We start from the raw sequence: 17250 nt of genomic DNA, 5'->3' as shown, positions 1-17250 counted from the left end.
ACATGAGGTGCTAACAGTTAGCCCTGCCACTGTGTGTGTATGGGTGGGCTCAACTGTCCCCGGTGTAGAACTCACACTCCTGCAGCAACAGCTACAACCCATACAGTCTGTGATGAAGTTGAACGTGATGTGTTTGACAGAGTTGGCAGTTCAGCATGCTGAGGTACCACCTAAACGTTTAAAGTACGGCTATCCATGCCCTTCCATTCACATTATTGGTATCGAATGAAGAACTCCATTGGTATCTTTATAACTTTAAGAGTACTGATATTAATTTCCGAAATGGTACCATTAATGTGCAGTTGGTGCTTTGTGTGCTTTTTAGAATGATGGTTTGTGTGTACTGTATTCACATAGAAACTCAATTTTTCCGAGAGTTTAAGGAGTTTTTGCAAGAGATAATGTTTTCCTGGTTGGTGAAAGGTTTTGTGGTACGTGTGTAGAGTTTTTTTTTTTAAATGGCCTACAATTTAAAATATAGTGCCTAAAGCAATCAGGAAAAAGTCTACCTATACCTCAATGCTCCATAACCCCAGTTTGTAACACAAACTTTCCGTTAAGATTTGAAGACAAAGCCCAGATAACCTCTAATGACACCACCAGGTATGTTTTCAGACTATGTAAAGCTCTCTCCAGAGCCACATTATAAGAGCCAGTAGACTATATACAGCAGTATACCCCATTACAAGTAAACTTTGTATAAACCCTGTGTAAAATTGTTGGAATACCCCTTTAAAGTAGCTCATGACAGCTAAAAAAACACAAGCACTATGATTTAAAAAGCACAGTTGGAAGCAAATGTTTGTTTTGTGAATCAACTGCAGTAATCAAAATGAGCACTCGTCAAGAGGCCCGACTCGCAGACACCGCTGAGAGGAAAATAAGCAACACCATGGCCAACAGGCTGCCACATTCACCTCCTTGAACTCTCACTTGCTCGTCTTGAAACCCACTGAAAGCCTGGTAACCTCTAACCTTGCTTTCACCCTTTAAATTTCCTCTGTATTTTTTCCTGTATTAAAGGTGGTTGCTTAAAGGTTTAGTCCTCTGTAGTTAGCGTGCATATTCGTCAGTGACGTCAGACGGTGACAAACTTTCAAAATTGCAGCAAACCACCACTGCATCATCATCTTCTCCCCCGCTCAAACATGTTCCTGACAATGACAGTTTTGTCAGAAGTAGCTTAAAGAGGCAGCTTCGGAGCTCTGAGGAGGGCAACTGCAGGACGTGGTAATAAATAACCGGCTGAATGTTTGATACAAAACACAGAGTTGGGTGGAGAATATGTAGCTTAAAGGTCAGATAGAAAAAATCCCGCCCTGTTTGACAACATGACATATATCACATGACACATAGTTAACAATGAATCTTCTTGTTTCGTATTTAATTGAAGCCACATTTACATTCTGACACTGAGCAACAAACTGAAGCTCAAGGCACTATAGTTTCTAAGGTTGCACCATAACATTAAATGGTACGAGTTATGTGTGCATCATTTAGAAACATTTTTCCTAAATTCTGCCCGACATATTTAATGTCTTGAGAAAATTTGGGACCTTGACCACAATTTACAATAATGTTTTCTGGGTTTGAACAAATCTAGTCAGCACAAAATATATTTGTAACACTGGTAAGTGCTAGTGTCAATACTTATAGTCCTATTATTTAACAGCTGGTTTGGTTATTAGCTGGTCACAGTAGCAGAAGCAACAACTGCCAAACCAATCTTAAGAACAAACGTTGGCACTGAACGTTTTTGCTAGCCAAAGATATGTTACATTTGCGCGTAATTATCTAATGGACATATTAGAGCTTAACATTTCAACAACACTGTGGTTAACGTTTGGTTAGATTTAGGCATAAAACCACTTGGTTATGGTTAGGAAAAGACCGTGTCTTGGCTTAAAGTAAACCGTTTGGGGGCACAATTCCAACAGGAAAAGCAGCAATGTCCTTGGAAAAACAACAGCTTTTTACGCCACTATCCTGGCAGGAAAAGCAGCCACAACTTTAAAAAACAACTGCTTTTCAGGCCACCATCTTGGGAGGAAAAGAAGTTATATCATGGTTTTTAAAAAAAGTTGCTTTTTGGGTCGGAGTCCTGGCAGGAAAAGCAGCAATGTCTTGGTACAAAACAGCTGCTTTTCATGCTACTATTCCTGCAGGAAAACCAGTGATGTCTTGTTTTAAAAAAGCTGCTTTTCATGCCACTATCCCAGCAGGAAAAGCAGCCATGACTCTGTAAAAACAACAACAGCTTTTCGGTCCACCATCTTGGGAGGAAAAGTGGTAATGTCTCGGTTAAAAAAACAACAAAAAAACGCTTTTTGAGTCACAATCCTGGCAGGAAAGGCAGCTATGGGTTGCGACAAAACACTAAATTTTGGTGACTAAAAAGTTGCTTGGAAAACAGCAATGACTCGCAAAATCAACGGGGTTTTTTTGTTGACTGTGAACAGTCGTCTGCAGCATTATGACACTTTACAATGGTTGATATGATACATATAACATGTATAAGTGTAATTTATTTGTGGTTTGCAGAAAAGTGCAGCGCTAATATTCTTCCTCCGGCGACTGGGCTGCAACTGCTGACTGTATCAGCCATGTCACAAGTCGTCCACCAGCTGTGCTGAAGTTGTTGAGCAGCACGGGGAGGAACACTGTGTAAAGACATGGAGTTTTCAGTTAGAGACTGGCTGCACTCTACACCACAGTCTCTGTGATAAACCAGTGTTCAGTTACTGATCAAACTCGCTCTCCATCTAGTGTGTCCTGGAGCTAATGTTCAAACAGATTTGTTAGTCTCAATGGAAAACTTGAGTAAAACAAAAACACACAACACACACACACACAAAAGGGGCATATGCAGTGGAGTTATGCTGTATGGGGAAGATCAGCTTTAAAATCTGCTTTCATTTCAGAAAGCAGGCTCAGAGACTCGTTATGTTGGTTCAGGATGTGGTGTCATGGTGGAGTTAGACTGCACAGAGCTGGTTTCACAGCTTTAGACAGCTTGTGCGTCCTGGTCAGTTTCACCTCAACGCTTCCTCTGGCTTCCTCGTGCATTTACGACTTTATCAGAATACGCTGTTTGTTTTTGTAAGACGTAAAATGAGAACAACTCTCCCCCACATACTCACAAACAGGCTTGGCACACACAATGGTGAGAAGATATGATATCTTTTGCAAGCACAGGAAAGGGAGAATAGGTTGGGTGCAAGTCGCTGTATGTGGCAAGCTGACATTGCTTGAGTTGCCAGAGGAGAGTAACACTGTTGCAAAACCTGATTTAATCAGCATATGTGGAGCCATTTGCCACGGACGTTTTTAACCACTTTTTGTTGAAGCAATTCAGCTTTTTCACAACACAGAAACAATACGGTAACTTTATTCTGACACTTTGAGTTTCTTTCTCTACTGAACACCAATGTAAATGTTTACATGCTCGTGTCATTGTCAGCAGGTAGAGGTCATCCCAGGGAGGGATCTTGTCGACTTCTCCCGCGGGGCATGTGAAGGACATCCTGAAGGAGTGGCGCTCTGGGTGCAGCCCTTTATTTACCCCTGCTGACCCTGCATGCTGGGCCTATATGGCGTTACTTCCCCATTATTCCTGGTACTGTGTTCTCATGGAGGGCACATAATCGAGTGCACAGAGAGCTGCTGTACCCAACCCGGATTATTCCACCAGCCTAAAGCTGCCTGGACCGAAACACGGCCTGCGTCTAAACAGTCAACAAACATGTTTACAGCAAACGACTTCCCAGAAAGTCAGCCTTCTAGGACAAAATGGAGAACTTGCCACATATATACATCAACGCCTATATGTACACATCAGGGGTGGTATGCAAGCCAACCCCTCCCCCACACAACCTCTCATAATGCAATCATAGCATCATCATTTGTCTTAGTAAATAAAACCTTCACCTAAATAAGAGTGGGAGTCCTCCACACACACATAACATTCCTCCTCTCCCTCTCAGCGTCACTCCACTTCAATCTGGAGGGAGTTTGGGAACCTCTGTTGGACAGCTGTCAAGGGAGGGAGGGGGCTAACTTTTCCCTCCCGGACTCACCCAGCCCGAGTCATCCAACCTGAGCCGCTTGAATTGAGCCGCCCACTCCTGTTTGCTCAACCTCCAACACTTCACCTCCTCTACACAATACGCAATCTAGTGTTTCTTTCAGTGTGGTCCACTCACACTATCGTCACTACATCCAAAATTAAACTTGCACTGTTGCGCCACAGTGCTGCAGTAACACTATAAACCCTCGGCAGTGCAGGTCGAGTACGAGGAGATCTGATGCCAAGTTCAGTGGGGATCTACTCTCAGTGCCAATCCAATAACTTATATCCACGGCCACGTCACCTGGTACCAGGCACACACTGAACTCTAGAAGGATCTAACTCTTTAATGTGGGATTAAAGGGCAAATTATAAACGTACAGCACAAACTAATTCATTAAATAGTTAACTGTTTCAGAGATGTCAGTCACTGACCTAACAGAGCACTGGAGTTTAAGCTTAGGCTGTAAAAATAATGGACTTAGCTACCATGACATCACCCATTAGTTTGTGGAATCCCGTTTTGAAGCCTCAAGTTCAGCATTTTAGCCATCGCCATCTTGTTTTTTGGAGCCAGAAGTGACTATATCTGGGCAAGAGGCTGGCACTGTGGAGGAGCGAGGGGTGGATCTGACTGAGAAGCCGAAGACACCATCGGCAGACGCCTGTCACTCAAAGCAACCCACCCTCAATGATGCCTGACTTTTTTAAAATAAAGACCAGTGAGTTATGTAATTCACAGTTGTCACGAAGGGGGAAATTAGCTATGGAGACCAAAACTGTTTTTTTGTACCAGGCTGCAAACATGTTTATTTCTGCTGTTAAGTTGACCATTTTAACACGGGGGTCTATGGGGACTGACTGGCTTCTGAGCAGGCTCAAGTGGCCGCTCAAAGACCTGCCTTTTTGGCACTTCCGTGTTGGCTTCATTTTCAGCCACAGAGACTGCCGCATGGGTTTAAAATGTTTATTAAATATTAACTAATTAGATGTAACTTATTTTTACACATTTAAACAAACCAATATATGGTTACCTCCATCAAAGAGGTTATGTTTTCGGTTCGGTTTGTTTGCCTTTCTTTGCCATCACCTCCACCAAGCAGTCCTGTTCAGGTCAGTTCAGTTTGTTACACGTAAGAACGCTTTTTTTTTTTTGTGCGTTCCCACTGTCAAACGTTGTGCATGGTACCAAGAGAGACATTCAATTCCGTCCCTTTTTTTCATTTCGTTACCCCTCTGTTGAGACACCTAGCATCCTGATCCGATACTAAAAGGTGGAGCTAGAAACACTGCAGTCCATTGATTTGTCTAGGAGGAAGTGACACTCTTGCTCGACAAGGACTCAATGCACAATCTCATGACAGTGACTATAAACACTCCCGCCTGTTCTTTTTTGTTATGAAATTTGTCAGGTACCCTTGTTCCATGGACAATCAATGAGCTGATCACAAGTAAAGAGGAAATACAGCAGCTCTGGACGAAGCAGTGACACAGCTATCACCACCTGGTAACAACCCTACCTACATTTAAGAGTGCTGTCCGCGGTGGAAAGGCAAAACAGATCTAGTGTTTAGGTACATGTCTATACTGGTTATGTACAGTTCTAGGGGTACAATACAGAAAGTGTTTGGTAAAAACACGACTTTAGTCTGTTTGTTAACAGCATTACGGAAAAACTAGGCTACCGGCCTGATTTTCATCACTTAAAGGAAGGGTGTAGCATGGACCGAGGAAGAACACATTGAAGTTTGGAGCAAACTAACTAACACAAATTATTTTTCACATTCGTTAACAGTGCGAGATTTGGCATTTGAACTTGGCGGCATAAATGAAATACATTTAAAGTCTAGTAGATGGTGGTAAAGTTCAATAGTGACGAAACAAAGCCAATTGTAGGAATACAATGACTCCATATCACAACATTCACGAGTACAAGTAATCCTCAAACTTAATAAAGACGGCAGTCCTTATGGAGAACCGGCACAATTGTAGCACCACAAGGTGTAGCTATGGAAACGTAAAAACACATATATCATGCAGTTTATTATACTCAGACGTACTCCAAATGCAAACCGCCCACCATAAACTCCACCAGAGGTATTGAGAAATAACAAATATGTCCCGTTTAGAAGTACATAATAAATGCACAGCTAAAATGATGAGGTTACATCTAGGCACAATCATATTTTGAGATAATTAGAAGTATATCCAGACGCATATAGTGGTAGTGCTTGCAGATTTGCATTTCATAAAAGACTGGACTATTGGCCTTGGTGGGGGTCTGCGCTCTCTTCTAGCCTGATGTGTTTTCCAGTGTTCTGAATCTGTCCGACTTTGTCAAACAATGTTCCTAGCGGCGACACAGAAGTCGAATGCACATATGTTGTTGTTAATTAGTGACAAAGTCCCGACTCCAGCTGCGCCACTGAGAATCCCCCCGTCTCTCCGAGTGCAGACGGAGACACAGCCGCTGACAGATGAAGCACAGCCTGCTCCTGTATGTGAGACACCACCTCTGTCCCTCGCTCTGTGTCTCACTACATCTGCTTTGCATTAGCTTGTTGCCATGCAGGAAAAAACACAATTCTTTTGTAGTCTATTCCAGCCAATCAGGAAGTGAATTGGGGGTAGTTTCCTGTTTCCTGTGTTCGCCAGACAGAACAGACCCGGACCCAGTAGCCCCGTTCGGTTTCCGAAACTCGTGTGTTCCTCCAGGAAACTGAGGACAGTCATCACCTGGTGGAGTGTAACAATAATAAGCCCTCTCTCCGTCCCTCACTCCTCGACAAATATGTGGCGGATCTTCAGCTCTGAGTCATCAGCCAACCGCAGAGCCTCATGCCAAAGGACAAGACTTTGATGAAAACAATGTGATGCAAGGGTTACACAGACATTACTGGGAGCACAGCGCCGTGGGGATCGGACTGACAGCGAGTATGACTGCTGCTAGGAAACAAGGCAGTGTAAACTCTACTGTCGTCACTGTACGACATTACAGAGGAACAAAAACTGAGGAAACTCAAGAGTCCAGGATGGGAAGTGACGATAACATAAGTGTTCTTCGCCAGTAAACTGTGAAGAGTCATGACATATTTATAAAGCTTGTAAACTTCCTCTAGATAACTCCAGGTTTACCAGTAAAGGAATGTAACAAAGTACATTTAAGTACAAATTACGGCAACCTGAACTTTTCTAAGATACTTGCTTTACTTTTCCACTTTATACTTGTACTCTCATTTATTTGACAACTGTAAGTTACTACTGTTGCAACTAATGACTGTTTTCATTGCTGATTAATCTGCCAAGTGTTTTCTGATTAATTGTTTTGTCTATAAAATGTCCGAAAATGTCCAACCCTGTTTCTTTAAGTCCAGGGTCACGTCTTTAAATGTCTTTTTTTTGTCTGGCAGACAGTCCAAGACCCAAAGATGTTCAGTTTACAATAATAAAAACAAAAAACAGCTGAAAACCTTCATATTTGAGGCTAAAAACAGCATCTTTTTGGCATTTTTGTTTAAGAAAATGACTTAACCAATGAATCAATTATGAAAACAATGCTCTGACTAGTGACCTACCGACTAATTGGTGTAGCTCTACTAGTTACTTTACAAAATATGACTTTACTTCCAGAAAAAGTTTAGATTTTTTTTGCCATCAAAATCTTTTTTCATTTCCATACACAGCCAGTATACATTACATTAACCATAAGTTACATTGAGGCTGTGGTTCCATTATATATTCAATGTTATTTCCATTTCCTGGTCGAATTTATAATGTCTGTAACTGTTTGCCATCGTCCATCATATCTTTTTTGAAAAGTTAAAAAATGAATCCAAGTTAATATATGACTGACACAGTAATATATTAATAACAATTTTGTGATGTACAGTATATTAATTCACAGGGGAGATTTTTCTGCATGAATACTTTGACTTTTGATACTTTATGTACATTTAGGTCAAAAAACTTTTGGACTTTTACTTAAGTACACTTTAAAAAACTGACTTTTACTTTAACAGAGGATTTTACAGTGTGATTATTGCCGCTGTTGCTTCAGTAGAGGATCTGAGCACTTCCTCCACAGCTCGCTGCACTTTGCTGGCATGATTAGTAGGCAGGCTTGTATCTAGGAAAGACTTTGTGACGGCCAGAGGTCCTTCACTCATTCAGTTTTCATTCACAGGAACTCAACGCTGCTGGCTGACTGAACACTCATTCAGAAAGTGCACCAATCTAACAGGGCCTTTGTGATTTGACATTACAGCTCTCCCCGGAGCTACAGGTCTGAGCGTATCATCTCACTGGGACCGGACTATTTGATAAACTCGAGTCCTCCCTCCAGCTGTTTCCAGCCAATTTGAACAGCAGGTAAGGAGCTTAAAAACACAGCCTGTGCATCGGCTCAACTGGAAACACACACACCAAAAAAAAGGGCCATCAGAGTGTTTTTGTCTGATGCTTGGCTGGCATCATCACACAGCCCCACCACAGCTTGTATGTGTGTTTGTTGTCATTTTTTCTCCTCCGCTCATCCCTCCTGTCGCATGTTTGGAGTCAAAACAAACCGGACAGCAGAGCCAGGATGAATGGCCCGCCAGATGCCGGTGAAAAACGACAGCAGACGCTTCCAAACGCCCCGTGTTGACCTGAGATAACAGTTTAGTGCAGACAGAGGAAATGATTGTTTGCTTTAGACGTTTTGATATTAAACAGGATAAAAGAATAAGAACATGTTATCAAACAGGTCGGACTGCAGCATTTGAGACTTCTTCCCCTGACAAAACAAACACTATAGTTTACTATAATTACAGCTGAGACAACTGGTCAAACAAAAGATAAGTTGATGAAAACATGTCTTTTGATCATTGATTTATGATTTAATTACTTTTCCAAGCAAAACTGGCACAAATCTTCTCTAATTACAACTTCACAAATGTGAAAATTGGCAGCTTTTGTTGGTTTTATTGAGCTATAAATTGAAAATATTTGGCTTTTCCGAGGTTGGTTGGAGAACACAAACTATCTGAAGACAAGAAATGAACTGACTAATCAAGAAAATAATGTTCATTAGCTTCAACTTTCAACTACATAAGTCAAAAGTGTAACTTAAAAGTAAGCTTACAGGCCCCTTGTGTTAATATGACTATTATTTCTTCCCCATAATATTCTCATTATTATTATTATTATATGCTCAATCCTTGAGATATATGTGGTTAGGTGCAGCCTCCATTATATAATTACTACAGTTTTACTTGAAAAAATAATAATGAAAAATAACTTTTTAATCTTAATGCATGATACAATCTTCTAAATCCTCTGTGGCAAACTGTCCTCAGCCTCCTCATGGCTCCATTCACAAGATATGCATGCACCACATGCCTCTTACAAACCAGGGGTACTCACTGGAGACCAGCTAGATATCTAAAAATAGAAATCTGGGCTAACAATCAATAGCTAGACAGTTAAGCATAAAGCTGCTAGGAGTGGGGGAGGCCAGAGAGAGAAAGAGGGGCTTGCAATAACATGAATGGGTGGCTGCAGCTAAGGTGTAATAAAGCTTTATTTGATCTGAAGTGTCCAGAAAAGGCATCTGGATCTGTGCAGCTGTGGAGCCTTTATGTTGCACAGCCTGCTAAATATCACCCAGCAGTTCAAGTCTCCATATGTGAACCTCCAACACACATGATTTGGATTCTTATGCCAGCTGCCAGATTCCCACAAGGCTTTTGAATCTCTCGGTTTTTTCCTCCCTTTTTACATTTTTACAGTTGGTTTACAGCGCTGAGAGGAAAGCGTGTGATTTGAATTACAATAACAGCAGGAACAAGACAGATCTGTGCCCCCTCCAGTCTCCAGCCCTCACTGCCTGCTTGGCCCGTTATTAACATGGAGCCATCCATTGAGGCGCTCAGACTGGGGGTAGGGATTTTTTTTTTTCTTCTTACCTATTTTTATTTTAACGCTCTGGAAAACCCGGAGACCTTCCTCTTCTACCGCCATGCTTTCCCCGTGGCTCTTTCCCTTTTTTGACGACTAGATAAAGACAGTCCTCCACGGTGGTCGGTTCTGGTCTCTCCAGCGCACGGATAATCCAGGGGTTTTGCACATCTATGCTGTCCGGACAGCGATCACACTCCGGTCCCGAGCACTGCTTCTGCTGGCTGGTGGAGAACAAGCGGGCAGACTGAGCTTCAGTCCCGCAGCAGCAGCAGCAGCAGCGCCAGTGGAGGTGTGGCTCCAAACAACACCGCCCACAAATATGTATGGAGGGTAATCCGTGCCACAGAAGAAAGAGAGGAAGTGGTGTCATTGAGGAAACTGAGGACAGCCAAAATCCCGCCCACTCTAACAGACTGATAATAATAATAACGCAGTTTGACAAAAGGTTAAACATAATTGTGATTATAGCTATAGATCAAATTACTGTTACACCATGCAACAACAATCACACCCTTGTAGAAAACTGGCAATTGATCTTTCACTAAGCCCCGCCCCTTTGTGATGGTCTGACAAGCTGTCAGAGTAAACATGGAGCTCATACTGTAACTAACTGCACTCCCTGAAGAAATATTATCACATTTTTGGGAAAATGAAACAGTGATTCCAGAGAGAAGCAGACAGAGGGGTCTACAGTCTGTGTTTGAAGGATATATCCAGGATGTCAAACTGACTCAGCAGCAACAACAGGTTAAAAAGACAAAGATAGTTAGAAGCTAAAGCCGAACTATAGGCTACAGATCACAGTGTAAAAGTGAACCACCACATCACTGCTGATCGCCACAGAAGACAATGAATATAAAGGGAAACTTTGTCGATATCATCGAAATCATCGCAGTGTGTGTTTGGCTTCGCCCCTGTGCCACCGCTAGCATCCGGACCTCCGCCGCCGGACGGGCAGGGATCTCCAGGGGAAGTCGAACAATGTCATCTGTGCACAATGCGATGACACATAGCTGCTTGAATATCAGCAAAGTTTCCCTGCTTCCCTTCACTGGTTCCTGTACAGCAGGGTCGGTCTTTGTTTCACTGTTATAAACATTAAAAAGCAAAAGCAGCATGTGTATACATTCAGTAGGCTATATCTTCAGTAGCTAGCTAGCTAACCCTACACTTTACAGGGTTTGATTTTGGTTTTGGAACAGGGAAGAAACGTATATCTTTTTCCAACCTCTCCAGGTAACGAGTATCATTAATACACGACGTGCCCCAGGCACAACATTTAGCTCCAAATCCACAAAACCAGCCTGAAAATGAAGGAAATCGAAAACAATTGCATTAGAGTCAATGCAGCACAGCTGTGTTGTTGTCGGACACTGGCCTGAGTCGGCCCGATGCTACGTTATGATTGGCCAGTCCGGGGGCGGGACCTAGTGAAGGGTCAACTGATTTCAGTTGCGTTCAGTTTCTTTTTTTTTAATTTTTGAAGACTCTTTGACATTTGAACATGTCCAATATTATGACATCATCAGTCGGCCTATTGCTCTCTCTGTTCCTCTCTCCTCTTCCGACTTAATGCATTTCTCTGTCTTGGCCCCTTTAGTAGGCTATCTGGCTGTGTCAGTAATTCAAAGACAGAATGCCAAAATATGTTTTTCAGTCATAAATCTATAATAAATAAAAGACAGTAATATTAATAATAATAAAAATAACAGACCTAAATCAAAAATTCTCTTTTTTGGATGACATAAGAACATGAACATGTCCTGCAAATAACATGTGACATCAGTATGTCTCTTTTCTTGGCCTATTTTGGTTGTGTCTATTTCTCTGGCATCCACTGCATATTCACTATACATATACAGTCTATGGGCAAGACGCACAGTGAGAGACATGACAAAAAGTGCAATGTAGCCAATCACAGGCAGAGAAGGACAGGTCTTGCCAACTAAAGCCAGTAGCAAAAGAAGCAAGTAAAAATAAACTGAAGGAATAGAATGCGATGCCATGCGGAAATGCCTCCCTCATCTACATGCCTGGGTGTGGCGCTGGCGTCAGGCACATTACTCATCCTCGGTGTTATTGTCCTTAGTTTTATCCAGGCCTCGGCAGAAAAAAAAGTCAGCTGCACTTCAAAGCTTTTCCTGGGAAAAAGAGCTCGAGGACACTACTGCAGTACTCAGTCAATTAATCATCTTGGCTACTGAAAAGCTATTTGACTTAGAAGTAGTAACGTTACCACCAATCTACTGAGAAATGTAGTTAGATTAGTAACGTCACTAGTTGTAGTGACAATGCTGCCCAACACTGGAAATCTGACATCGGGGGTGTTTCAGCTGAACTCGGAAATTCCGACTTCCCAGTACAAATGAAAAGCCCTTTTTGAATAGGAATTTGCAGGAAAGCCCAATCAGTCTTCTTTCAGCATTGGCAGTATAAAAACAAAATCGGGGAGTGCAGCAAAATGCCACCTGCCTACTTTTGTTCATACAGAATGCGCCTTTTTTGGGGCAATGGGGCATGTGAGCAAGCAACAAAACATGTAGCTCAGCGTGTGACATAAACAGTGACGTACAGCGTTGCCAGGTGGGAAATGTAGGATTATCATAACAGAGACTCAAAATTATCGTATTTTGAGGGAAATTATCGTACATTCGTCATAACAAAAATAACAATCCTACTGATGCGCTATAGGCAAATGTAGTCACTCTAATGTTTACATTTTTGGTTTACCTTTTTTCCATTTTCCTTGCTTCTGTTTTTCCTCTTCTTCTTCTTCTGTTTTGAATCTCATTCTCGCTCAACTTCCTGACGGGTCCTAGCGCCTCGTGGGGCAGGTACAGCTGACCATTCAGCCAATCGTGCTCATTGTTCAGAGACAAACGTCACCCGTATCTCACGCTAAGCAAAGTGCGATTGGCTGGAAACATGTCACATGGGAACAGATGCCTTCAGGGCTCACAAAAAAAACTCTGGCACTGATTACAACCACACATTCATGAAATGGTCAAATTATGGTACATTTGACCTTTTTTGGGATTGTTGATCGTACATTGTACAGAGGGCCAAATTATTGTACAAGTACGATAATTATCGTAAGCCTGGCAACGCTGGTGACGTACTCCGAGGGAAGCCACGGCTGGTCAGTCCTTCGGTGATTCTCTCATAAGTTGGCCCGTCCTTCACCGTTCCTGTCATCTGACGGTTAATGGTCTTTTCATTTGCGAGGACAAGAAGGGCGCGCAATTCCTTGTCTTCCCAGTTGCTCATCTTTACAGTGTCTGTCAGGTTTTTCCCAGTTGCTCATCTTTACAGTGTCTGTCAGGTTTGCGTTTCCTTTTTGCTACTAGCACTAGCTGCTCATTCCTGCTATCAGCTGTTTCCTGTTAGTCCACTGCCAGTGGATCGCATGTGCAGCGTCATCAACAGCTCCTCCTACAAGTCATCAACAGCCCCTCCTGTGGCGGAAGGGCGCCTCGTTCTTTTTAAACCGAAAAGGTTCCGCCAATATGTCTACCCTACGAGGCAGAAAAATGGGCACCTCGGATCAACTCGCCAATCCGGCTCTGTGTGTCTAAACGCTCGCAGCTTGCCGGAAAAACGGCCCAACATTCACCGAAAATCTGACAGTGTAAAAGGAGCTAAACACACCATTTCTGCCTGTCTTTGGCATGAACTGCCCCTCATACAGGCTCCAACGTTCCTGCTCCTCATTGGCATTAATCACCCCTCATACTGAGCCACAGCGTCATGAGGATGGCTAGACTCTGAATTGAAAAAACTAGCTCATAATGTTGAATGATTTCAAAATATATAATTGTAACTGCTGGCAATGCGAAGTCACAGTACTTGTACACATCAGCATTTTTTTTTTACCTTTCCTCTCTGAGAATTAGCAATGCATTATGTGTGGCTGTTCACTGTGACTACCCTTTTATGGGCCCCACATGCAGCAGCATTGGGTCTGACTGAACTGGATCTCCCCAGATTGTTTTCTACAACAAACAGCCTGCAGATGCAAAAAGCAACAAAACAGCTTTAAACTGTTATTTCTGTGGAGCGAATGATCTATTGCTGCTCTCATGATCTGAGCTTTATAGGCTGTAAACGACTATGGATTAGCCTCACCCCCATTACAACTACTGTGTGGACACTGCCAAGTTCAGCGTACATGGTGTACAATAATATCCCCTAAAAGGCAGCACAGTGACATTTAAGGCATGACATAGGCCTAGCCCTTTGCTTCTAAACTGAATTGACCATGTTTCATGAAGCAAAATGTAAATTTGAGGTGAGTCAGGGGAGGTTTGTTTTCTACAGTATGGTCTCATAGTGACAGAAATATGTAGCTGAATTCACAAAGACAAAAGCAAGTCCATCATTACTTAAACTTAAACATCAACTTGCCATTACTAAGTGTTTTATAATATCTGTAATGTTCCATAAACAGTGTGCATCACCAAATATGATTGATTCTGATCAAAGAGCGGGCATCAAGTGTGCAAATCTCCCCTAACTCATCCTAAAATGCAGTGTCAGGGAGCGAGATCATCTTGGTTTTATGGTCAATACACATTTCGTCAATGGTCAAATGCCATCAAGATTAGAAAAGTAAAAGTCTGTGTCTCATAAAGATATAATTTAAATATACAGATAAAACAATAAATGTTAGTAGTATATCTGAATTGCTATTAAACTAACTTGGTGACAAACAAGCAAAGGGAGCTGATGGAAACAAGGTAATTACAGAGCTAAAAGAGAAAATGTTCTTAAAGGCATTCACAAAGCAAGACAGCAGTAACCTGGAAAGAATTAATTTGTCCCTGTTTTCCTGTTGACACTGATCTCGGGCCAAATTTAACAGATGGAAGAATGGACGAGGTTCGGGCCTGCCCTGTGGGAGGGATGTCTGGTCAGGGTTTAGCATCCATTCAGGTGAAAGACACAGGGTCATCATCAGCCCACACTTGAGCCTCTTAGGACCACGCCTCTGAGATCACCATGACCACATTCCTCAAAATAGCCTGGCTCTGGTCTGGAGCACTCTACAAACCCAGCTGGCTGAGCCCAACCCTGCAGAGATGTGGGACTAAGAGAACAGTCGGACAGTCTCTTTACCAGGAATGACGGTTAGCTGCAGTGCTTCTGCTGCCAGCTAAAGTGTTGGGATTAGCTGTGACTCCTTTAGAACAGCTCTAAATCTAATTAGGCTATACAGTGTGTCTCACTGCTATAGCGTCAGCCTGTTAGACTCTGCTCAAGGAGAGAAATGACGGTCCCCACACAGAAACAACCCTAAAACCTAACTGAATGAAGTTAAGCACATTTACCCATGTACATTTCCCTTTTATGCCACTCATACTTCTAGTCCAGTACATTTAGAAGGAAAAATGTGTACTTTTTACTCCACTACACAACAGTAAAGTGCTGCTTATACATTTATGCATCAATACATACTCACTACCAGTGTAATATGTAATAGAAGAACACAATCAGGGGGCTTTTTCCTGCAGAACTTGTTCTTTAACTTGTGATACTGTAAATAAATTTAGCTGATAATACTTCGGTGCCAAAGTGGGAATTCGAATGCTTGTGATAGAGTATTTTTTTAATGGTTAAAAGACTTGGATTTGTATGGTGCCTTTCTAGTCCTCCGACCACTCAAAGTGCTTTTACACAGTGTGCCCCATCCACCCATTCAAACATTCACACACTGGTAGCAGAGGCTACCATACAGGGTGCCACCTGCTCATCAGTTAAACATTCACACGCACTCACACAGGCAATTTGGGGTTTAGTATGTCGCCCAAGGAAACTTTGACATGCGAACTGAAGGAGCCAGGGATCAAACCGCCGATCCTCTGATTAGTGGACGACCGCTCTACTTCCTGGGCCACAGCCACCCCATTGCTGCATCTGTACTTTGAGAACTGAATACATCTTCCACCAGGTCAGATAACACAAAACAAATGATGCATTATTATAAAATAAACTCCCCAACAGCATCTAAAGTACTTGAAATGATCCCCACTTTTACCATTTGCAACATTAGTGACATAAACTTACTTAAACTTCCAATAGCACTTCAATTTTGGTCATTTAAGTATATTTTGATGCTTATATTTTGCATAAATTCATTTTAGAATACATGCATTTTACTTGTGTCTGACTGTTGCTGCAGTAAAGTACATCTGAGGACTTTTGCCAGCACCAGCTGAATGTGCATATTGTGCCTGCGCGTGCATATCAGTGATGCAGTTGGTTTGTGTGCCTTTGACTATCTCCTCTGAAACTCTATTGCTACTTCCACGGATAATAACCATGGTATTACTCCTGTTATATAAATAACCTCTCACAAGACAAGTTTATATTAAAGAAAGCCTAGCACAGGGGGGAAACAACAATACTGTAGATCCTTTATGTTGGCCACATCCTGTCAGCTGCATGTTTGTGCAGCTAGTGGCAAGACGGGAAAGAGACTCAGGCCCCAGCTTCATTCAAAGAACATTTAGTCCAGCAGGTAAACTGGGGAGTATCCTCTTGACTTTACATTTGCATGCACAGATGTAACAGCAGTCAAATCACCATGATATAAGACCACAATGCAAGAGTCAAGGGTTGCTCCTATCTTGACATACAACCAAAGCAGTATCATATCTGAGAACAAAAATGGGAGGAGTATACAGTTTTTTTGTAGCTGTATGCACGACATCAGTCAGGGAAATAATGCTTTTAAGACGTTTATGACGTGCATTTATTTCAGTTTAGCTAAAGTGGCTACGCCCTGTGGTAAACCACAAGCCCTTATGTGTAACGGCATGTGTGTGTGTGAGTGTGTTAATAGTATAAGACAGAGGAACAGAAAAGGCCCCTCTTATTTCGGAGGTCTAATTTATCTTGAGCAAAAAAGTGAATGGGTGTCAAAATATGTCTATAAGTGGCATCAAACATTGTCTGTGTACGTGTGTATGTGCATGTGTGACAATGCAGAACCATCGACAGAAAGAGGAAGAAAAGGCAGATGCTGACTCTAAGCAGATTAGTGAAAGGATGCTCACTGTTGTTTTATTATGCACAAGCCAGCCACCAGAGCAGTGTTTGAGGGCGTTGGCACACTTAAAATAACTGCAAGCTTACACAAAGCCCTCCCTACTGTGGCTTGGGCTGTTTTCTTTTTTTGAAGTGGAAGCACACACCGTTATGTATAGTGTACATATGTGAATGGATCTATGTGATAGAGACAGAGA

At 42.2% G+C, this 17250-nt stretch overlaps 1 protein-coding gene across 5 annotated transcripts in view; it reads right to left on the bottom strand.

The window, feature by feature from the left end:
• Positions 1-17250, bottom strand: part of rasa3 (RAS p21 protein activator 3) — a 62794-nt gene that overhangs the window by 44287 nt on the left and 1257 nt on the right. For all 5 annotated transcript variants that reach the window (XM_050043277.1, XM_050043203.1, XM_050043393.1 and 2 more), the window contains exon 3: positions 10012-10255. In XM_050043277.1, coding sequence (XP_049899234.1) covers positions 10012-10066 — 55 coding nt within the window. In that variant the 5' untranslated portion in view covers positions 10067-10255. The remainder of the gene's footprint in view (positions 1-10011; positions 10256-17250) is intronic.

The sequence above is a fragment of the Epinephelus moara genome, chromosome 1 (assembly GCF_006386435.1).
Source record: "Epinephelus moara isolate mb chromosome 1, YSFRI_EMoa_1.0, whole genome shotgun sequence".
Classification (NCBI taxonomy): Eukaryota; Metazoa; Chordata; class Actinopteri; order Perciformes; family Serranidae; genus Epinephelus; species Epinephelus moara.
This window is presented reverse-complemented; position numbering and strand designations above follow the sequence as displayed.